Genomic DNA, 24,240 nt, shown 5'->3' with positions numbered 1-24,240 from the left:
ATGTTTAGCTCCATGGAAATATCCAGGGTGCATTCTTCGAGTGCCACATAGCTCCTACATTTAACAGATACCAAAGATTAATATGGACGAATGACGGAGCAGATGCCCAGTTAGTACATCGACAGACCCCACCTTCTAAAGCCATGTTGGTTGAGTGAATGGACGCAGCTCAGACTGACCATCTGCTTGTTGATTCCTACCAAGTGTCGTCAGGCTTAAAGTTATGTTCCATAAATATAAATTCCTCAGTATATAAGTATATATGGGTCAGTTTGTGAATGCATTCATTATATGAGGGACACTATCATAAAACATTTATAGCTTTTCTTTCACTGAATACAAGAGTGAGGATAACAAGGAGCAGACGTGAAAGTGTTAGATGTGACATCAATTTTCTCACTAGACATAGACGGGTGTCAAGCAAGCTGCATGTTAATTGATTCAAGGTAGTGTTAAATACTATTATATAATTGTATCAGTGGATATAAAAAGGATTGAATGAATCTACAAGGCCAAATTTTCATGAAACTTCAAACAAGTAAAAATGGAAACTTGTGGTATGTGCATTCACCTTGTGAAGGTGAACCTGTACAATTTCCTATTTGCATTTGTATTTGCTAAAAGAGGATTTCTAAGCGGGCAGTGACGCAGGTGCAATGTCATGCCATAATGAATACTGAAATTGCACTGCGCACACACACCAGATATTGTTGCCCAACGCAAATTGCACTGAGACTATGTTGCGTGTAATCATAGCATGAACATAGAGGCAACTAGTGTTCTTTTTTTTTTGCACTGATTTCAATGGTTCTTAATTCTTTATAAAAACAACAAAAATCTAAATGATTCAATTCCTGCACTTGTCTGACAGAAGGGTTGGATCTGTTCTTTTTAACAAGCCCTACAAAAGTTTTCTTCTCCCAAGATGATGACACTCACACCTGCACACACATACACACACCGTCATCCTCACTCTTCACATTTTTTTTTTTTTTTTTTTTTTAATTAGTGGTGTCAACCCATGTTTTCCTCTCTGGTTTTCACAATAAACAACCGGCATTCTCATTAGTGCGATTACAGAAAACCATAGCAACACTGTCCATTGTCAGCGTGGCAGAGAAACAGGTCTCCACTTGTCTGTTGCTCTGAAAAACAGCTTAAAAATGTAAATGAGGGATTATTGAAATGGTCACATTCTCAGACAGAGGCAGCTCCTTGAGCATCAGCACATGCTAGACACAAGACACAGCCAGGGCTTCCTCTATGTGGAAAAAAACAAAACAAAAACACAACAGACAGGACAGAGAGAGGGCACAAAAAGACAAGACTGAGAGAGGATACAGAGGGGGTGAAAAACTGAGAGATAACAGACAGATATGACCACCAACTGACAGCTCGACATGGCCCCAGGACTGCAGAAGCCTGTGCGATAGCAGAGGTGGAGAGCCACCTCTGGGGTATTCACTGTACGGTAAATGAACTGCTAAGACACATCTGAAGCGATGCAAAGTGGAGTGATTTATTGGGTCAGCTCCAGTGAGGTATGCTTTGCTACATTCCCGACACGCCTCTATCACTGACAGAGAGATTAGCAGGGTTCTCTCTCTTGGGGATATGCTTGTCTCTAAAGAAGATAACAGTGGTTAGAACTCAAGGCCTCGTTCTAGTGGTATCGGAGGAGCCGTGAGTGCTGCGTCCATGTCGATGATGGTTTTTAAAGGGGTTCCAGGTGCTGGAGAGGAAAATGAGAAATGAGAAAAAACATGAATTGCTCTCTGGTACTGAGAAACTGCTTCTTTTTTTTTTTAAGGGTAGAGTGTGAAAGAGAGGCAGATGTACAGTGGAGTGGTAAAGACTATGACATGCTTGGCATTCATGCTGGCATTTCTACTGAAAAGCTGTTCTTGGGTGGTGTCTCTTCTGCCAGCAGAAAACAGAAAGCAGTGAGAAAGAAGTTGAGAGTGACATCCACTCCCCAGTCTGCACAGTGCCGCACCATGCATGTTGCTAAGACTGGGGGAGAAGAGAAGATGCTGGGGGGGAGGTCGATCGACGAATCTCACCCTCCATCACAACTCTCGCTGGCTGATGGTCCACGGGAAGAAAGATAGGGAGGTGACTTGCCCACACTGGTGGGGTTAAATAGTCCAGCTCTTCGTCTTTAGACAAAAGAAAATGGGTTAGAAGGGATTGGGGGAGAGGGGAGGGGGTGTTGAGGGTTTGATTGAGATAAAATAGTAAAGGGTGGAGAATAAGTAAGAAGCACAGAGGGAGACAGAGAGAGAGAGACAGAGAGAGAGAGAGACAGAGAGAGATGTGGTGAGAATGAAAAGCACCAACCACTGGATTAGAACACCTCTGAACACACCACATTCCTGGAAAATAAAGAGGAACATTATGCATCAAAGAGGATTACACTTGTGGGAATTGGACATGAGCTGAGTATCAGAAGAAATTCAAGGGCACATGGGAGAAGCAGGGAAAGTGTTTTTGCGTTCCCTTCTCCTCCTGCCCTTTCTGTTCTTCTGCATTCCTTTTTTGTCACGAAGGGTGAAATAGGATCTCAGAGAATTACAGTATCTCACGGACTCAGAGGATCCCTTCTCAATTTGTATCTGGAGGTTCAAAGGTAGACAGGCGTTACTATTTAAAAAGGCAAATCACTGCTTGACTACAAACAAGAATTTCAGCCCCTCCCCTCTCTGTCTACCCATCTATCCATCCAGCAACCTTTCCTCTGGCGGGGCGCTAACAATACCTATTGTTAAGTGACAGCAAGATGATACAGCTACCTCTGACTGTTTTGCGTGCTTCAAAGCATTCAAGTGTTTCCCTATTGAGGGTTGCAGTAATTTAAACTGAGAAGTTACACAACCCTACAGCATACTCGGCCCAGGACTGAAACACTTGTTGTAGGCAAACAGGTATTATTGGTGGGTATTAGTATGAGAGGTTTTAGTAGCTAATTTCACCAGCGCAGCACTAACTATTAACAGTTTGCCTTTATTCCAGCACAGATGTGTGTAGGCACACACCAATGTAAAATGTAAAAGCATCAAAATTATGATGGCTTCCATTTGAACTATAACAGACAACTCACTATTGAGCGGGGGTTGGACTTGGACTGTAGGCCGGCAGGTAAACAGCCCTTGCAGAGAGTACATGAGGAAGAAACTGGTCTCCTGGAATCTTCAAAAACTGTACAAGTATATTAAGTAGACCTGTAAAATCTGAGGAAATATAATGCAGTAGTCCTGCAATAGTTTTAATGAAGCTCAATCTGCTCAGTTTGTTTTGATGTTGTGTAAAGAAGGTGTTGCTTAAATTCCATGGTCACCTTTGAGGCTGTAGTTGCTAGTGGTGCCGTACCTCACTAGATTCTTTTGAAACTAGACAGTTTACATTTAAATGCAGACTGTGTGCTGGACAGTGCAGATGATCATGGACAAAAGCTGAGCCTAAGCTATATCACATGAAAGTGGAAAGCAGAGCAGCTTTACTGGAACATGCCCCCAGAGAGAGATATTCTGCCTGATTATCTGATGGTGACCTTTGCCTATGGGACACAATATATGTTGGTGGAAGACACAAGAAAGTGCACCAAGTGGTATGAATAATGGTGTTAAAATGGACTGTGCCGTGCAGCTATTGTTTGCCGATTTCTTCTACAGCCATAGTAAAACATAAGGGAAATTACAGTGAAGTACATTTGTGTTGACTTATTGATTTAATGAGGTACATTATGTTCTCTATGATAACACAAAAAAAATCCTCAGAGATTCCGGAGTAGGTTGGTGGCATTATTGATCACTCAGCCAGGTGCAAGAAATTTTAATGCTGACTCTCTGGTCTGTATCCATGCGACACCTTCCTGATATTCTCCTTGCATTTTCATTGGCTCAGTAAAAGAGAGTAGTCTTGCAAGCAAACACCTAAGGAGACATTCAAGTGGTACTGCTGCCAATAGTGTTTCATATTGTAATCTATCACCTCTTCATAGACATATATCCAACATTGACAGTAATTAAAAGGCTTACTCTGCTTTACAGGGAAAATTTGACTTAATTTATTTTTTTTATCATTATAATCACCACTCAAGGGAAGGTTAGGATGAGGTCTGTTGTGTCTTGCATTTACTGCACAAGTCAAGGTTATATATTACTTCATACCCCTTTAATGACCTTGTCATAAAAGAGAACATAGATAAAACAAACACAATTTGGAGTAATTAGATGATAGCTGAGGGAAAATACACAGTATGATGATGACATGGACGCAATACTTTAAACACTTGCAGCTGTTTGACTGTTCACAGCACACATCCAGGAAGACAAACGGTGACAGAGAGAGAGAGAGAGAGAGAGACAGAGAGAGAGAGACAGAGAGATTGGTTTCTAAACCAGCACCTCTAAAGTATCTGTCTACACCTAGACTGGTTAAAATTCATGAGAATATTAGTGGAGGGAGCCATGAAATTTTCTTGGCTTCACCTTCACCAAGATGAAGCAGTGAAAGGTATCGATTTTAGCTAATATTCTCCAAATAGATATATAGAAACAAATTCCTCCACAGTGCTAGACAATCATACTTGAAGTGGTATTAATTATATAGCTGGCTGACACACAAAGGGGGGGAACAAGAAAAAAAGCAGCATCTGGAGGTACTGCAGAAATATTGTTTCTGATATCTGCAATGTTTTTGTTTGCTTTATTCCTCCAGCAAAAATCTTTTAATAGTTTCGTAACAGCAGGTCAACTACACGCAATTAAATGCACCTGCACAGAATAATCATCTTATTAAAATGATTGGATCAGCAGGGGAAGTGTGCTGCCAAATTGTTTAACAGATTATCCCCATAATGAGTTTATTTGTGCAGCAAGAGCGTATTCATCTATCCTCAGCCCACTGTGTGACAGATACAATTCTCACCAGCAACAACGGTGAAGCCCTTTTTTTTGTTTTTTTCAAAACAATTGGGATTCTAAAAGTAGTGGTTATTACTCTTGACAGTCGAGTTTAATGATTAATTTAATGATGAAAATATTCAGATTTGTTCAAATTGTGTCCCATTTAAGTCTTGAAGCAATAAACGCCAAGGAGAAATCATTTGGCAGGTCAAAAGAGCTGGCACTAAAGTTAAAGACATGTCGTCCTTGAAGTAGAAATCTCTCAAAACTACCAGTTCATGAAAGTTCGACGGAGCAAAATATGGCTTTTATTCTGGACGTGATGGAATCAATACAGCATCTGCTGAGCTTGTGTTTAGTGTAAACACTCTTGTTTCCTCATGTGGTTTGTTTTCGCTCTATACACCCGGTGTTCCTAAGGTGTTTAACACGGTTGTTAATCAGAGTGCCTCCAGGGTCATGCATCTGTCCTCACCTCCCACTTAGAGCAAAAGAATGCATGTCCATTAGTGAGTGCACGCAAAACATCTCTAAGCACACAGAGGTTTATATACAGTACAATATTTCAGTGATTGATTCTACTTATTCCTTCATCGAGCATCTCCTTTGGAGACATCATCTTGCACAGAACAAAATGTGCAGATCATAAAGTGATCTAAAAGCTACGCTGTAAAACATTTTCGGATGATTTAACTTAAAACACAAACTTTCCTGATGCCCTAAAAAAACGGGAGTTAACTGATAATAGGTTCAAAGAGGGGAAGGGACTGGAAAGGATACCAACATCCATGTTTCCATCCATCCATAATGTTTTGCATTGTTTTCAGAATTAGAAGAAGAAACAACCATGATTTTAAGACTCCCAGCAAGTTTCCATCATACGTTTTTTCTTAAAACTACAAAATAGAAAAGTCTCTGGAGAGGTTTAATTCTTAAATAATGCTTGCTGGGAAGTCCGCTAACATGCTAATGATGTTTATTTGGGTACTTAATTTTAGTTTAATGAACACAGAGCTGTACAGGTATTAAAAAAGGTTCTAAATTGGTTGAGAAATTAAATTAAATTAACTGGAAATGAAGAAAAATCTTTGTATGATGTTTTACAATGTATCAGAGTCGCTACTTGACCTTTAGCAGCATCGAGGTCTGTGAAGCAGCTCTAGGCAACTTATTTCACTCCTCCAGTTGAATCCTCAAGATAAATGTGGGCCTCCAGAGGGACGGGATATTGGAACGCTTCTAAACATTGGCTACCTGGCACATCAATACTAAACCTCAAATCAATGTTTAACGGAGGCTGCATTTAAATGAGAAAATCTAATCTATGGCTTCTGAATAATTAAATTGGGTTTTCATAGCGTGCGCCAGCTGAAAAACAGAATCCAAGGTTATCTCCACCTAAATAGGCTGAAAGGGCAAGTCTGCCATTCAAAGCTGAGTAAAATGGTACAGTCTGTAAAATGTCTAGAACTTGTGGGACGCTCGATGGACACTTGAAAGTACAGTTTCATCTTGAAAGGTCTTGGAATCACTTTTGTCAGATAAGTCCGTCTGAGTGGTTGGCAGCAAAGTCTATTGTAGTTGGAAATCGGACGTGGATCCTTTTTCCTCTCCCTTTTGTTGCAGATTAAGACAAAGCAGAGCCGTCTGGCCGGGCAGACAGGAGCCACCTATAGCCTCGAAATGCAGGATGAGTCACTTGGAACATTCCGGAAAGGATTTCAACACCCCCTACCCCTCCTCCCCTCCTCCCCTCCAACCTCCCCCTCCCTTGTTTTTAATTACACACTATCCTATTCCTGTCTCAGGGCGTGAATTCCTCAAGTATTCTCAAGCTGCTTGGACGCATGTCAATTTACGGCTAACCCGGACGCTTTAACGCTTTTCAACATGTCCAATTTGTCATTGTTTAAAAAAATGCACAAAAGCTCAAGCATCCACACACACAAAAACAAACACAAACACACACACACACACCACACAAACAGCATTTCAATAGCATTGGTTGCACTCAGCCGGGCCAAGTGATCTCAGGTCAGTAATTGAGATGTTATCTTCACAGGAGAGGATGCACTCCCGGGATCATTCAACACGGCTTCACCACTCATTTCCATTTGAGCTGAATCAGCTCTCTCTCTCTCTCCTCCTCCCCTCGTGATTAAAGCACCTCACCACTGTTGGCTGGTGGAAAACCAGCTTCCGCTCGATGAGTAAGTGGCAACTTTAATACGCTGGTGTTGTGCGCTGAAGATCTGACCACAATAAACAATGATTACCCTGCCATTGCTCAGGGCAGGGGTTCTCCTTCACTTAGTTTTCATGTGAAATATGTGCACATCAGCAGGCCTGTGTGTTACTTTGGGGTGGGGGGGGGGTTTGAGTCATGATATGCTCAGGAGCACCATATATTCTGACATCCTTTGTGGTGTATGTTTCTATTTCAGTGCAGTCTGACAAAAAAAAAAGTCATATGCAACTGCAAAGTAACAGCTGTGTTTTCGCTGTGTGTACTAGTTCTATAGTTGCAAACTCACCTTGATTGCAGGTCTTGCCAGTGAAGCCGGGGTGGCACTTGCACTTATTGGGTCCCACGCAGTCTCCGTGCTTACATCCAGGCTGGCACACAGCTGTTCGGGGAGGATTCAAAGAGGAAGAGACAGATCAGTGCAGCACCCTGGCAGACTTCTTGTACCAGATCAGGATGACAAAGCACTTAATCCTACTGCTTCTTGACTTCCACAACCCCTTGGCTGTAAATGATCTATTTACCCCACATTAAAGCAATAAGACAGCATGATGCCTCATTCATATAGGGAATGTGTTTGTTTGTTTCTCCTTGTGCGACAGTGTTATTATCAATGACTAATGATAATAGAGCAGCCATTTTCAGCTAACCAGATTATATATATAGCAATTTTTTTTTTTTTTCACATTGCACAGCGCTGACTCTTGGGGAAGTTTTATTGCACGCGCTGATATTAAATCATTTCAGACTCTATGAGATAAATGAGAAGTTTGACCTTTTACCACCGAGAAAAGTTTAGATTTTTCTGAGTTTAAAATGCAGCACTGATATTTATCCTGGCACACACCCAATGAGAATTACCTTGGCAAATAATATTTCCCCCTAAGACTGTAGCACAATTAAAGCACCAAAATAGTAGATTATAATTAGTGCCTCTGTAAAGAGTTGCCCTGCACTTCGTACACTGTGCGGATGGTGATATTTTGAGTGCATACAGAGACGTGGTAGTTGCAGGAGCTATACAGCCTCACTGACTCTCTGTGTTTGGTCTCAGCGAGCTGGAGGCTTGCCCTGCTTATCTGACTGTGCTTACTGCAGCTTGCTGCTAAGCATGTCTGAATCACGGGTCCTCAGCCAAGTGTTACTAATTTTCATTAAAAGCTTCATTAATTCTGTCATAATACAGTGCAATCAGAGGACTTAATTATCACTGTGGTGGAAGAGGAAGTACGCGTGTGTATGTGTGTGTGTGTGTGTGTGTTTGAGAGAGAGAGAGAGAGAGAGAGATTCTGGTGAAGAGTGCTTATACATACGAGCTAATGTGTTGTGTACTGCATGTAGAAAGGTGTGATGTGTACTATGCTGCTTCTTGTTTGTCAGTATGACCTTTAGCTGCTTAGCTCTACTACTTAACAGATTTTTGTTCAATTTGGTGGCGAGTTGGTTCATAGGGCAACAGAAGAACAAATTAGTGGATGTTCAGACTGAAAATAGCACTGCATTAAAGAAACTGCTAGAGGCTGTGTTGAGGTGGGTGTTGTCTCGGCTTGAGTGAGAATATGAAAAATGATCCAGGAAGTCCAGTTTAATAAAATAAAGCCATGATTAATATATCAATGACTTTTTGGCTTTTTCAGAGGCCAGAACACTGCACAGTGGTTTACATTACTGTTTTAGTCTGGAAAGCGCTCCCTTTGTCTTAATGCTTGCAGGGTAAAATGGTAGAATAACAATGTTCACATTACAAAGTAATTTACCAGAAATGTGCTTTTCACACAGAGTATTTAAGTGGCTAACATGACGGTGCCAGATGATGGTGGATTGCACTGCAGAAAAAGTTACGGTAGGTTAAAACTTTTTTCCACCTCTACCCTGCATTTACTTTCCCAGAGCCCTTTGCATCAGGACACCTGTCGAGCCACCGCAGCGGTCTCACTGAAATGACAGAGGGAGAGGATTTTTTTTGACACAGTGCTACTGTGTTGCTACTTTGCACTTTTAAAGCTCTTTATATTTCTGCTTGTTCACCTAAATTATGACAAATTCTCAATTTTCCTGTTACCTCTATCAGTAAAAGCAACATTTATTTGGCTTTCTATTTTTATATTTTCGCAAAACACCTTTTTCACTGTTTCTCCATCTCAAAATTGCCCATATTTACCACATAACATACCTGGATGAGCACACACTGCCTACTGTGTGGTCTATTTTAGATAAACTGCTACAAAGGTTTGACCACACAGTGCCCTTGCAACACTATGATGTGTTTATACCGCAGAACATATAGTCATTGTGTACGTTTCCATTGATTTGTGCAGCCTCGTGGAGATATCATAAGTCAGATAGAAATTATAAATGATAGAAATAAGGTAAAAGCCACCTCAACATGTACTCAGGGACACCTAATAGAACTAAAGAAGAAAGGGTTGAATTATATTCTCTGTATAGGAAATACATATACTGAGAATCAAGTTACAATATCGTTTATTACAATTTCCAGTGATACACATTCAGGGCTATCCGAAAGGAACAACTTTATCTCCTTAGGTTTCAGTCTGTAACACTGTTCAAACGGAATTCACCGGCAAAGGTATGAGATGAATCCTTTAACTGGAGTAGATAACATCTCCAGACTCATTTCACTTTATTAGGCTATGTAATCAAATAGGAAGAAAGTACTGCTAGCCCACTTGTGGTGATATGAGTCAGGGTGTTAACCCTCTGAGCAGTCATAGTTCACAATTAATGATTAAAAATGGCCCAATTTGTTGGAGGAAAGGAAGAGCGCTGTAGTTTTCTGGAAGCAGAGGTTTGTTAGACTTTGGTCTGGTCCTCAGATAAAAGGAAAGAAGCTATTGATGTTGTTAGTTAGAGAGTAGTCAAGTGGGGTGCTTTTTGTTATTCTCCTACATGGAGGGAGGATTTGATTAGCAGGATCAGAGGCAGCCATCAACAGGCTTTGCCTCTGAGGGTATTTTTGAGCCTCTGGCCTGGCAGAGAGATCAGGAAAATGGCCAGTGTTCATTAACCACACGGCAAAGGACACGGAGGACTAAAAATGGCCGCACCAGCTGGAAGGCCAAACATAGCACGTATGACCCTTGTTCCGCCATCAAAACATGCCGAGTGATGACACACTTTCCCTCTGGTTTACATCAGCCATTGCTCTGGACAGCAGAAGGCTGGTACCGACGGAGATTCTTTTGATTTAATGTCTATTTGTGGACGGCTCATCAGAAACATGATTCTGATGCTGTGTATGCATTTTTATACTAGTGCACTGCATTGCTTGGTCAAAGTAATAAAGGAGAATCATTACATAATTAACTACAAGTTGCATCAACTTGCAATCAACTAATTCTTCCCCTAAGGCTGCTTCTAATGATTATTTCATGATAGGTTGATTTTTTGACTATAATGTAAATTTTCCATTTGAAAACGCCCAGAAAGGAGGTGATGTCTTAAAATTGCTTATCAACAGTCCCAAACCCCAAAAATATAAAACAGAGATAAAGCAGAAAAGTCTAACATTTGAGACACTGGAACCAGAGAATATTTGGCATTTTTACTTGAAAAATGACAAATAATTGATTATCAGAATTGCTCATCTTATTAAATGATCAATTTATCAACATACAGTGCATACTATACAAAAAACATATCATCTAGTGTCTGAATAATTTAATCTTGCTGTTGCTCGTATGGAGTGAAAATGTCATTGATCCACCGCCTAATGTCAGGGTGAATGTTTTATTTACATACGTGATGAAGTATGATAGCATTGACATTCTCAGCCTACACAACCCGATCAAGATTTCTATGTAGTTATGTATGCAGAGCCTCTCCAACCACACTAAATACTCAGATGGATATACAAGGTGTGGCTATTAAATAATGAGACAGGGCCTGTGTAAGCCGACCCAGCATTAGTCTCATTATTTAATAGCCACACCTCGTATTATTGATGTATTAATTAAAAAACATTATGGATTTCAGCTTTAAGGGTTTCATTAGTATTCCAAGGGGTCGAGAGGGGTAGATGAATCTTAATAAGCCACTAAAGAACTTCAGCATAATTCATGTTAGACATGTCTGCAGGTGAAATCAGGTCTGCAGAGCGTAAGCTGTTTGCATAGATCTGAGGCGGAGGGAAGGTGATGGTAGCTGCCAAGGGGTGTGAGCGAGGTGTAAGCGGTGTTGGGTGGGGGTTAGACTGGGCTTGGCTCTATAAATAAGTGAGTGAGCCCAGGATTCAGAGGATGTGCCCCCCAGCTATACATGTCTAGCAAGATTATTTCAAGAAAATGTGGAGCTAACCTTGGGGCTGGCACCTTATCCCGACTACTCTGTGAGTTAAGGCGAAGAGAGCTGCAAAACAAATAGCCAAACAAACAAAGGTTGCAGCCACTGTTTAGCCTTTGAGAGAAAATTTAAAAAAAAAAAATAAATTAAACATGATGTTAGAGGGAAGAGGCTGGTCACTTGGACAAGCAAACATTCCTGGAAAAGAAAGAAGAAAAAAAAAGAAAAAAAAACACACACACTCTCACAGTCTGGAGTTCTGGAGTCACACATATCACCAGTTGCCTCTGGGTAACAGCTCCGTTTTGAATGCATTTACAATTGAGTTCTGATAATTAAAATCATGTCTGACTGAAGCCACTGTCTCCAGGGATGTTCTCTTATTTCTGAAAATGTTAACTTCATATTCCTTATCACTCACATCTAAATGGGAGCGAATAAAGCAGTCTCCCCTCATACACTGTGGAACAATAAAATTATAATTCTCTCTTTTAAATTACAACACTGCACTGTAAGATGAAAATACCACCATTATCATTCAATGAGATCATGGCCCCGGTTTCTTCGATATAAAAATAAAGGCGGCAGCTACCTGACTGTGAACAGATTGCCTTTTCACCAGGGGTTTGATTTTTAATATCAGCACAGTTTCAAAGTGCCTTTAAAGTGGGAAATGTGTCAAATAATTCTGAACATGTGCTTTTTATTTCTGCATATGTTCCCTCTAATTTTTTTTTTTTTTCAAGCAAACCTTCCCATTTTGTTTTCACCTTATTACCTCAAACAAATGAAAAGGCACACTTTCAGACTGGCCTTTACAGTCCAGTGATCATGAAAGAAAGTAGGGTAGACAAGGGAACCGCACAGACAATCAACATGAAGTGAATTACTTAAACTGAGGTATCACTTTTCTGCTTTCATCGCTCACTTTTTAGCTCACATTACCAATTCAAAAGTCCTGCCTTAATCCTGTCCACTCCATTTGTACAGACAAAGACTGCACTCAATCAAACTAAATCCTGATCTCAATGGAGCCCATCTGGACCTCTGAGGAAATTATAATGTGTGAACTATTTAATATGGAGGTGATATTCAACCCAGTTCCTTTACATTGCAGAGAAGATCAATGCGTGTCTTTCTACCAGAGCTGTTTTTAAGTCTTTCGGGAAAATTCAGGTTAATCAAAACTAGTTTTGGGTCCTTTGAGATGTGTCCAAGTCAGGTGACAGATTGTAAGCACTTTGCAAGTCAACTGCAAGTCTTTCAGGTCTCTGAATGCTGGCGATTAAAACAGCACAGCATTTGAACATGTGCTTTTCATGTGTGTTTCCATTTACTACTGTTATGCAAATATTAGATGAAATATAAGAGCGGGGTGCAACTTGATGATGCCATTAAAAGAGCACCAGTTAAACCTCAAATGGTGAGGTTAGAAAAATGTCACAGTCTCCTTATCGCTCCACACAGACCTGAGGTTTTCGTCTGCTGCTATTTCTGTGGAGCGGAAACTTCAGTGGACATGTGAGTCATGTACTTGATGTACAATATGTTTTATTTGCTCAGTCTATTTCCATTGTTGGCACTTGGTCACACTTGGCACTTGATACACCAACTTTTATTTTTTCACAAAATTTTTTTTTTGCGATATATATATATATTTTTTAAAACTTTTTCACAGTTTTCCATTTTTTGTGCCAATTGAAAATGCACATAAAAAAGGTGGATGGATGTTTTTTATTATTATTATTATTATTATTATTATTATTATTATTATTATTATTATCATTATCATTATCATTATTATTATTATTATGTTTTTATTTTGTGGACTTGTGGGCATTTATCAGGCAGTAAATGTGCGTAGTGAAAGACATATCAGGTTGTTTTATGGGAAGTGTAGGATTCTGGGTAACTAATGCTAAATGTCAGGATATCTCACTGCTGCTGGTTGGATTTTATTGAAAGGAAAAGATAAATCACTGGACTATTCTTGTAAAGATAGTCCTTTCCACAATATCTGTGAATGGCAACTATGATGCTCAAGAAAAGTGGTGGTTATAGAAAATAAACTGTGGGTATGGTTAGGTAACTAAGTAACCTGGTTAAGGCTAGGTTAGATTATGGTTTACGTTACAGGCCAACCTTCACACCCTTACTCTCCACCTTGCTACATATAGGGCACAGTACTGCCTGACACTGCATCTTGGCAGAATTACCCAATATGAAGTAAATTCAGAAGCATACTGGGCTGTATAATTTTGATTCTTCAGTCAGTTCCTAAAGTTGTTCTCTTATGAATTTTGAGGCCCAAACAATTTTGCTTTTGAAAACATCTAATAGGGATATAATTAACTTCAAATTAAAGTTGGTCTGTTTACAACCTCACAAACGTAATAAATAATTCTCCTCTTCCTGCTTCGACTGACTGAGGGGATCATTGGATAGTAAGACTAATTTTTTCGTCTTCATCAACAGTGGAAGAAATAAAAAATATTTTAGTTACTGTAAACTGTATCACACTGGAAATGCAAATGCTGAACAAATGTACAAATGCTCACAGTGGCAGTAAAATGATCATGATGGCAGCTGGTTAGAATAAGTAGCTTCAAGTGTGGCTCTGCCTGCCTGATGGCCTGTCAGAACATTATAAGTGGAGCTTCAGTCTACTATAAATCTAAAGCTCCTCTCTCTCTCTCTCCCTCCATCTGCCTGATTTTCTCACTTGTCTTCCTCTTCCCCACTCTGGCAGCAATCATCTCTAACTCCTTCTTACCTCTAAACCATTTGCTTTACACCTCAGGATTTCTACTTTCCCCAACTTTTAGTTCTTTCTTTCCTCTCCCCCTTTCGGTTCTGGGAGCTTATAAAAAAAAATAAAAAAGCCAAGGTTGATCCATTTTTCATTCTTTGAGAGAAGTAGCACAAAACTATCGCTGAGCTCCATGGCTGAGAAGGCTACAATCCGATAGCTCCGATCTAATCTCCTCAATCGCTACAAAAACTTTCCAGGACCTGAAATCTGTGATGATTGCATCCTCTCACACAGACATGCACACAAAGGAGCACACAAACACACACAACTACACACACATACACATAGATGATTACACTCCCTTTCTTTCTTAAGCCGTCCACCTAAGGTTCAAATCAGCACCTTACTGACTTGATGGAATACTGATTGTAGTCTCAAGTGAATGGATTTGAGCAGTGCACACAGTCAGGGGCATTTAGAAGCATTAAGACAAGCACTCACTGCTCAAAGAACAGATATGGTTTTGTTGGACAAAAAAGAAAAAAAAAAAAAGAGAAGCAACTTGATACTGTTAAACTCAAAATTAGCTGATGTTGGCTCATGGAACATGTGGGACTCCAGAACAACAAAGAAAACATGTTCACACACTGCTTGGTGGGTGGTCGAGTAATAAATAAATGCAGACTACGATGCGTATTCACTCTTGATTCTAAAGCCAAAACAATGATTGTCATGTCTTGTGGAATTGTAAGTATAGGCTACAGCATGTGCTGTGGCACCGTTGGGGTTTGAAATGGGTGAAACATGAGTTTCTTCTCCCATAATCTAAGCTTCTGTGATAATGAAGACATCTTCATCTATTTTGTCCTTGTTCAAAACCAACAATCTATTCCACCTTGCATTTTGAACATGGGAATCTGTCAAGGCAGACAGCCCAGTACAGATGCACTGGGAGGAATTGGGCATTGAGACAGCAGAGTCCTGCCAGGATTACTGCTGAGTCTGGCCCCATTTTCAAACAAACAGCATCAAATGATACAATTGAACTGTCTGAGTAAAAAAGTACTTTCGCCTGAATCATTCCAGCTTAGATTTTGTAGTTCAAGTGTCAAGGCCTTGTGAAAAGGTAGGAGTTTTTTTTTTTCAAGAAGGTCAACTATTGCAAGAAAGAAAAAAAAACTAAAAAACTCTAATTTAAAACCATGAAATCAACTCCCCTCAAGCTACGAGGCTAGGTCTGTCCCATAAACCATTAGCATAAGTTGTTTTTCTGACTCCAAGTGTTTATGTAAGAATAAAATTATCATATTTTGTTTTAGACATGAAGCGAGAGGTGGATAAAAAGCAGATTTGTCTTGCAAAGACCTTGGGTTAATGTGGCTGAGCTAAAAGAAATACAAAACACCGGGGCCATGAACTCAAGTAATACTGTTTGTATTCTCCAGAACAAACTAAGACATTGTGCAGAACACAGCATCAGGTAAAAAATATGGAAAATAGCTGCTATAAACCCAGCATATTCAGCTCATCTTTTTTAAATGCAGCCGCACAGACATTTGGACCCAACAAGCAGTGTGTGACATATTCTTACACAAAAAAAAATGCATAAAATACAATGAGTTAAACACAAGGTCAGTTATAGCATGGCATGATGAGCTTCAACACATAAAAACACAAGTCAAAAAATGGTAATTTCAGCGATGAAAAACACAAAATGAGCGGATTAATGGGCATTATTTGAACAATCTTTAATATGTGGCCGCAACCAACATGCAGAGTTAAGAAACTTTGTAGGCCTTTTCCACAAAAGGAACTTAACAACCAGAACTTGAACTATTAAGAATTTCTAAGGCTTTGGTGCAAAGTTCTGCCTTTTGTTTCCACAGTTTTTTACAAAGCGGTATATTTTGGATACACATCACAGAGCAGGAGACACTGCTTTGAATTGATATATGCCTTTAAATGTGTGTAAGGGGGACAGATGGTGTCATTTGGGTGAGTGCAGCTGTATGACAGAAAACAATGTAGGAAGAGTTGCTAATCCTGGTGTTGATTTTCTTTCACTTTTATGACAACAAAGATGGAAAGACTTGCAAAGGGGAGCAGAAATACTGGAGAAGGCAGATAGCATGACTGATAGATCCAATTGTGGAAGCTACAGTTCTGAGGAAATGAAACAAGGATGTTCGACACCGCTGAGAAAAGGTAAGAATGACAAACAGCACAAACTCCCCACCTGACACCAGACGTCAATGTAATGTCAGAAAGACATTGGATTCAAATAAGTCTAACAGGGCAGATGTTAAATTTTGATTGGAAATGAAAATCGTGTTGACATCACAATACAACATTGGCTAACCGACTTTACGATGGGTAGCAGACAATGGGTTTTGCTCATGACCAGAATATTGGTATTATATATGTCAAGATGGAGTTGGTATAAGACATTTGGAAGACCCTAGATTGTGGTTACTGGACAACACAACTTGAAACCAAGTAAATATCAACATCAGCTGTCATCAGTATTCTACCTCAAATTAACGTTGGCATTAGATGTTGTCCTGACATTGAATTTTGGTCAGTTTCAAAAATCCTACTTCCCCAGATTGATACAGATGGTTATTGCTGTATTCTTGAGTTTGTTGTGGTCGTCCTTTGCTGTGATGTGAGGATCAGCTTGACCAATCATGATCAACCGTAGTTCCTGCACTCCTCATGCACTGAGAGCTGAGTACGTGGAACTTGGATGGAGCATTACCTCCTGATCAGTGGAAACAGGAGCAAAACCAGTGGTTTGACATTTTAGGGATTGTGCTTACTGGCTTTCTTGCTGAGATTTGGTTGAGAAGATCGATACTAGTCACATATCTGTACACAAAATATGAAGCTACCTGCAACAGTCGATTAGCTTAGCTTAATATAAATATTGGAAACTGGGAAAAACAGCTAATCTGGCTCTGTCCAAAGGTATCTGCTGGCGGTAGCTTCATATTTTACAAATAGTTGAGAAAGTGGTATTGATTTTCTCTTCTAACTCTTTGCAAGGTAATACATAATATTTCCAAAAACGTCCAGCTATCGCTTCAAGTTGCAGGTTTGCTATGTCCCTGCAGTGGAAAAAGGCCTGGTTGTGCATTTACCCCCTTCTTGATTAAACCTCCACAGCAAAGCAGCAGCTATACCATCACAGGCACCAAGCCATGCAGGGGATGTGGCATTTGTGAGGCAACTGGCCAGATTTGAAACTCATGCTAGTATATTCACACCTTCCTGGGTAGCATTTCAGGAGAGCAGAGGATCTTTACACAATGTAAATATGTCGAAAATGTGACGTGTTAATATTTCATACAGTCCATCTGACACAGGCGTGTGGTGCTATAAGAGGCAACGACAGGGCACATCCTCTGAATCCTGTAAGTGCCGTTGCTGAATATACACACACGAGTCAATGTATGTGCACCTGACAACGCCATGGATTGTGTGCACACCGCTGTTCCTGTTTGTATTGTTCTGGCAGCGTTAGCTAGCTTGTTTTTGCACAGCAGCAATCCATAATCAATCATATATCTACCCCTTTAATGTGTCCACCTGCAGCTATAGTCTCTCCCTCATTATGGCCACCCTCAGTGTGAATATAAATGTCACCCGGTCCTCCATTCAACCAGCCATTAACATCAATCTTTCCTCAAAGATTGTCCCAGGAGCGATGCTCCATTAGCTGTATGTGTTTCTGTTGTTGACAACGTGCACGTATGTGTGTGAGTGCGTGTGTTTCCCCGAGCCTTTAGTGACTGCGCCAGCATCTCTTCCGTCTAATAGCATCTTTGACCCCAGCTAGAAACCTCGCAACCTTGTTAGCCCTGTTTTTGCCCCCAGCAGCAGCAGCAGGCATGGTGGCACTCACGCTGGCAGTGACCCCAGGAGCGGCGCGTCCATCCCCAGCAGCAGTCCACCCTGGCCCCGTATCGACACAGGCCATTGGATGAGGCCATCTGCCGCGGCCACCTGTGAGAAGATGGCATAATTAGTTCACGGCCAATTAAAATGTCTTTATGAAAAAGCAGGGGTCTTTTCAATGTTGTTTGGAGAGAAGCTTCAAAGTTTGCACATAATTCGTTTAATTTTTTCTGCTGTAGAGAGAAAAGACTCATTGTTTTTTCTATTCAATGTCTGAAAATAGTGAGAAATTCTCATTACACTTTCAGATATCCCAAGGCGACATCTTTCAGTCCTATGTTTTATCTGACTAACACTGCAAAATGGAAAGACTATCATATCCCATTTGAGAAGCTGGAATCAGGAAATGTTTCCCATTCATGCTTGAACATTTGAATGAAATGGTTTATTGATCTTCAAAATTGTTGCTGATCAATCTACTGTCACTCAACCAAGTGATTAATCAACTAATCGTTTCAGCTTCACATAAGAACAGAAGCAATTAATATATACATGTATATATGCATATATATATCTATATCTATATCTATATATATATATATATATATATATATATAGAGAGAGAGAGAGAGAGAGAGAGAGAGAGAGAGAGAGAGAGAGAGAGCGAGAGTGAGAGAGAGAGAAACTTATGCTACATTTTCTCAGGGTGTTCAAGTCTGACTTCTACTACTTCACAGCTTCAACACAGACGATCATCTTTGAATTACAGAAATAAAACTGATAGCACATCACATCGTGTTGGTTCGTATAATGTCAAAGTGGAGACCTGTGTTGAAAGCCTGCCAGACCCAATTTGAATTTAGACTTCAGTGTGCATCAGTGCAGCACTGACACTCAAATCTTAAAACGACATTACAGTTGTGTTCATTATAAGGTTTGTGAAGCAGATTCGAAGCCATGCACTGCCTGGTGCCCTTGAAAATACAGTACGGTTTTTATCTCTATTTATTACATGAGCACATGTCAGAGTACAGCGTTGCTGTATGTTTAAAGAACCTATCACACACTTTCATGATGGTGGAAGATAATCTTCTCCCTGCTACAGGGAGAGCAGCTAGTTATTAGTTTTTATACAGATATAGTTTTTTTTCCCAAAAACTGCAATTCCTCTAAGAGAAATTACAGCTGGATGTTTTTGTTACACCATGTTCTATTCTGCTCAGAGCAAGAAATAGCTTCTTGGCAGACTGTGCGTGTGGATTACCTTTTTATCTGTACCAAGGCTCACCACATATTTATGGAGAGAATAGGGTGAAGGAATGAGTCCATTTAAGGATACTGATGAAAATCCAAGCCGAATACTCTTGAGAGCCTGGCTCTGAGATGTTACCTAAAATCTAGCAAATAATAAATGAATCTGAAGACCAAGTGGGGTGAGTTTTTCCTACGGTACAATAAAAGAAACTATTTATCTCTTTAAGTGCTGAGACTACTCTTTCATTCTCATTGTAAGTCTTGAGCACATGAGACTTTTGCAGAGATTATTAAATAAATCCTGTTCATAAAAATGGACTGCTCTGAACTGACTATGCAGCTTCTAAGTTGCACAGAGGTGCTGTACACACTGTAATCCAGTTAGAAAACAAAGGAGAGGTTCTCTTGACATACTTCCTTTACACAAAAGATGCCTTCTTCTTTTGTGCCTCAATGAGAGAGTGAGGTTGTTGCTCAGTATTCAAGGCACATCCTATGCCGCTATCCCTGCCTAGTTAGTGTCTCTATGCCAAGATGAGGAAATGCTAATGCTTGCCCCCGCTGCCAATCACCTCACTGGAAAAAAACCAGATGGATGCTAAGTGAGAGTGGCAGATCCAGGGAAAATGTTTGTCTGCTGCCTGGCAAAGCAGGAAGGCAGTCAGGCAGTGAGAACCTCCAAGAAGCATGCAGCATAAGAGGAAAGGAAAGGAAAGGAAAAAAGGAAAAGGGAAAAGGTCAAATGGACAAACATGGTAACCTGCTGTCCGTCCATACTCTAAACTTGTTAGCTACATAAAGCAAAACAAGAACCTCTCTGCATGTGGCAAAAGTCACTTCCATTGGAGGATGGTGACAACTTCCAGAACATCTGAAAAACCTCCTCTGACATTTTAGTGACATTTAAATCTGTTGATGAGAAGCTGATTTCAACCTGATGTTCTTGCACTCTCTTGAATTTATTCATCAGTGTGCACAAGGTAATTATCATCTTAGAAGACGGAGGCATCATGTGGGAAGAGTTTATGCTGCTATGGTTGCACCTGCTCCTGCTCAGCCTAATGGTTTCACCTTGTTTTTTTTTCAGATGACATTACAAAATTATCACCGCACTCCATGTGGAAAGCTTCCCATGCAACTGCAGATGACATCATCATCACATTTGTCAAAAGACTGTGAAGGTTAAACCGCTCCATCTAACTGTAAAAGAACGGTCAAAGATCTAAGTTTTGTCGTTTAATTTCCTTGAATAAAAGCTCTTTTCAAATGAAAGCCCAGCCATTAATACCAGAAACTCTGTCACAGATGTATGAACCCACCTCTGTAGGAATTTCTGAGACAGTGATTCAGTGGTGCACCCATCTTGTTCCTTTCTCCGTCAAGAAATTGATTTTTTTTTTCCTTTGTCCAACATTTTTTTTTTTTTTTTTAAAGAAGCAAATTGTGTAACTAGCACTCTTGTTGTTCTGTCACCTCTTTTTTTTTTTTTACAGCCTTGAAGTCTTTCAGATGCCACAAGTTGCTTTGAAAGTCACATCTAACAGCGATGATTGCCAGATGTTGCCAGAGAGACACGGTGTATGCAGCTAATTAGCTTCAACTTATATCACTTGCCAAAACTTGAAAGTTATGGAAATGTCCTCATTTATAGTCTCATTCTTTTGCCCATAATTTTGTTGATTAATCAAAAAGAGGATTGACAGAAAGTTAACCTGCAAGTGTTTTTATACAGTTGATTAATCGTTAAAATTTTGTTAAGCAAAACATTCAGTAGTTCCTATGGTTCAGATGTGATTATTTATTGTTTTTCAACTTGGGCTCAGGGATGTATCCCCATTTTCTAATAATGTGTAGACAAAAACGATTAATCAGTAGAATAAAAGGCACATTGAGCAAAAGTAAAAATAACTATTAGTTATACATCAAACCTGTTCCTTTGTATATGGATAAACAAAAGACAGGGAGGTTATTGAAATTTTAAATTATTATCAGAATGGAAACAAGAGACAGATCAGGCAGCTTTATGATGGAACCAAGAAAAAGTCAATGGCCTATTTTGACAATTAAACCTGGGGTTTTGAGTTGTTTCTTTTTTCCAGCAGCAGGAAATAATAATGTGGTAAAGCTGGTATTTAGTTTGATTTGGTTTTTAAAAAAAGTACACATACACTCTCAACATGCGAAGACCAAAAGGGCATAGCATTTCAATCTGAGCAAAGAAGCTTATGAAGACTAAGAGCAAAGTAGAGTTGAACTCCTATGGGCTCTGAGTGAAGGGTGACAAATCTGCATCTCTGAGGTTTGTCTGGTGCAGTGGGTGCGAAAAAGGAAACAGAAACCTCATGAGATGCAACAGGTTCTGGATTATTGAATCAGATATTCTCCTCTAATGCTTTCACCTACACACTCATACATAAATACATACACACACACACACACACACACAGACACGCACACGCGGTGCATGAATATGGAATCACGTTTCAGTGTCCTCAATGCTCCTCTCGGTCCTATTCATGCTGAATTTAGCCTGCGGCAGTTGTGCACCGCAGCATGCTCTGAACTTGAAACTGAGGGTATAATGCAATTCATCAGATCACCGTTTCATCACATCATCACTGCAGCAATGTCAAATACATATTTTTCAATTCTTCGATCATTTAGGGCTTGAAAATTACGACAAGCAACAATGGAAGCTATGGTGACACTGCACAAAGGAGAAGGAGATTCTTTTCTTTCTTTTTTTTCTCCAGATGTACAACCAGTGATATTCTACTGAATGGAAAGCTGACATATCAAATGGACGTTGGTATAATACCTGTATTTATTACCCTGAGGCTCAGAATAATGATACTAAATTGCACTAAGCCTCGAAGGAACTCGAGCAGATAATTATCACCCTTCACGCGTGCTGTGTGACATCTCTTCTCAAGCACAGACAAGGTTCTTCCAGCAGAACCGGAGAGGATGATATCCACAGAGGGGACATCCTTCTTCCATTGTCTAACCGGGCATATAGAGCTGGCTCACCATCCCTGCCTAACAGTGAAGAGTAGTCAGTCCATTGCTCACAGGGGAGCAGTGTGGGATGTAGCATGATAATCAGAACCATGAAGGTGCAGTCCTAACTCAGAGCGATGATAATTCAATCTATCAATCTACCATCCATCCACGAACCCATACTGAAGCATGCAAAGCGTGACTGCCGAGTGGAGCTATCTCACCGACACCCATAGATTTTGGATTGCTGCGTTTCCAGCGTCTCCGCTGAGAGACTTGCTCAGACCTGCAGAGCTCAGCTGAAGGCTCGAGCTTGTGGAGTCATCAGGTGTCTGCCGTCTTAATGAACCAGCTCGGCTGCACGCACATTCAGATCCGCATGCAGGCCTCCGAGACTGCATACATAAACACGCAGCACCATGCGGGGTATTGACAAATATCCTGGGGGAAGATTTAAGGCTAGGAATCAGCTGGTCTGCTAAATCTACAGTTGGTCACATTAACGTTTCAAACTACACAGGAACAAGAGCTCGATGTCCCTTCCAAACAAACAGCTAAGAGCACGTTGAGTGCTACAAAACAAGAGCTTATAAGATTATTTCTAAAAGGAATGAGACTTTTGTAAGTACTAGAATTAAAGCTGCAACCAGTTGATTAATATAAATTGTAACAATTTTTAACACTTTAGTGACAAAACCATTAATTGGGAAAATAACTGTCAGATAATCAGTAATGAAAATAATTGTTAGTTGTAGCTGTAACTAGCATGTAGTGTCTGGGTGCAGTTTCTTGCAGTGAAGGATGTGCAGTGGCTCTGCTGTCCTGACTCCAGGCGTGGGGTTCATCCCAACACCGAAGGATTCAACACCACTGGCAACTACAGCCTTACGAATTACCACTGAATTAACTGTGACACGGTATTAACAGCAATTAATATCGGATTGTGAGGAAGTTTTACAGAACTGTTAAATTGCATTACAATATACAAGTGTCTGCTCACACACATTGTGCAGTAGTCTCGACAGCCAACAAGCAACAATAGGACCAGACCTCGCTGCAAGTTTTGTTATTCTCTCTCTTTCTTTGAACAAAGGATATTGCTTTTCATGTTGCCTGTGTGCTTGAATTTCACATACAGTACGTACTTCATTCAACATGACTTAAGGCTTTTCCTGGAAGTAAGTGGTTGTAGGCTGCATATGTTCGATGGTCCATGCAGCACTAATTTCAATGCAGCATGGAGTTTCTGTTCAGATTTCCACCTGCGCTACTCCCTCAGTGTCCTGTGTGCTCAGTGGAAATGACAGAAAAAATTACAGGAAGAGCAGGTAGCTTAGTTATGCTGCATTTTTCATTGGAACCTGGCAGTTTATTACAGTTGATGTGTCTTATATCGTGAGGTCCGCTACTTGTGAATGCATGTTTCTCAATAGGCGAGACAACACTGAACCTGTCGGTCAGTGGAGTCTGACTCTACTCATTGTCCACTGGCAGAAAACATTTGTCAGGGTTACACTTTAAATCTTCTCTATGACTCGTAATAGAGACGCTGATACACTCTTCACTACAACACTGACATGCACTATGCCAGATACTGAACACTGAGTAAACTATAAATGTATTATCTTTTAATTCATACTGCCTGTTTTCCATTAAATGAGACTTTGACAGTGTTTTCGCACTTTTTCTCAAACCCTAAAAGCCCAAATGTGGGTCTGACATTACAATGCCAACATATCCTGGCAGCAGTCCACGACTTTGGATTATTACTGAGGAGGTCTGGTATGCGCTGCTTGGCTTAGCAATTTAGTGACATCACTAGGGAAACATATCCTCTACTATAGGTTTTGCCAGAGTCTTCTGTGCTATATGACCAGAAACTG

The 24,240-nt window shown here is 40.2% G+C and overlaps 1 protein-coding gene across 4 annotated transcripts in view; it reads right to left on the bottom strand.

The window, feature by feature from the left end:
- Positions 1–24,240, bottom strand: part of npnta (nephronectin a) — a 49,175-nt gene that overhangs the window by 22,462 nt on the left and 2,473 nt on the right. The window contains exons 2-5 of one of the 4 annotated variants that reach the window (XM_056372057.1): positions 18,111–18,211; positions 11,470–11,520; positions 7,442–7,534; positions 2,064–2,159 (exon numbers count right to left, since the gene is read on the bottom strand). In XM_056372057.1, coding sequence (XP_056228032.1) covers positions 2,064–2,159; positions 7,442–7,534; positions 11,470–11,520; positions 18,111–18,211 — 341 coding nt within the window. The remainder of the gene's footprint in view (positions 1–2,063; positions 2,160–7,441; positions 7,535–11,469; positions 11,521–18,110; positions 18,212–24,240) is intronic. The other 3 variants (XM_056372058.1, XM_056372059.1, XM_056372060.1) reach the window with 3 other exon arrangements.

This window comes from Seriola aureovittata, chromosome 3 (assembly GCF_021018895.1).
Source record: "Seriola aureovittata isolate HTS-2021-v1 ecotype China chromosome 3, ASM2101889v1, whole genome shotgun sequence".
In the NCBI taxonomy this organism is placed as follows: domain Eukaryota; kingdom Metazoa; phylum Chordata; class Actinopteri; order Carangiformes; family Carangidae; genus Seriola; species Seriola aureovittata.
The sequence above is the reverse complement of the archived record's forward strand: the minus strand, read 5'-3'. Positions and strand labels throughout refer to the sequence as shown.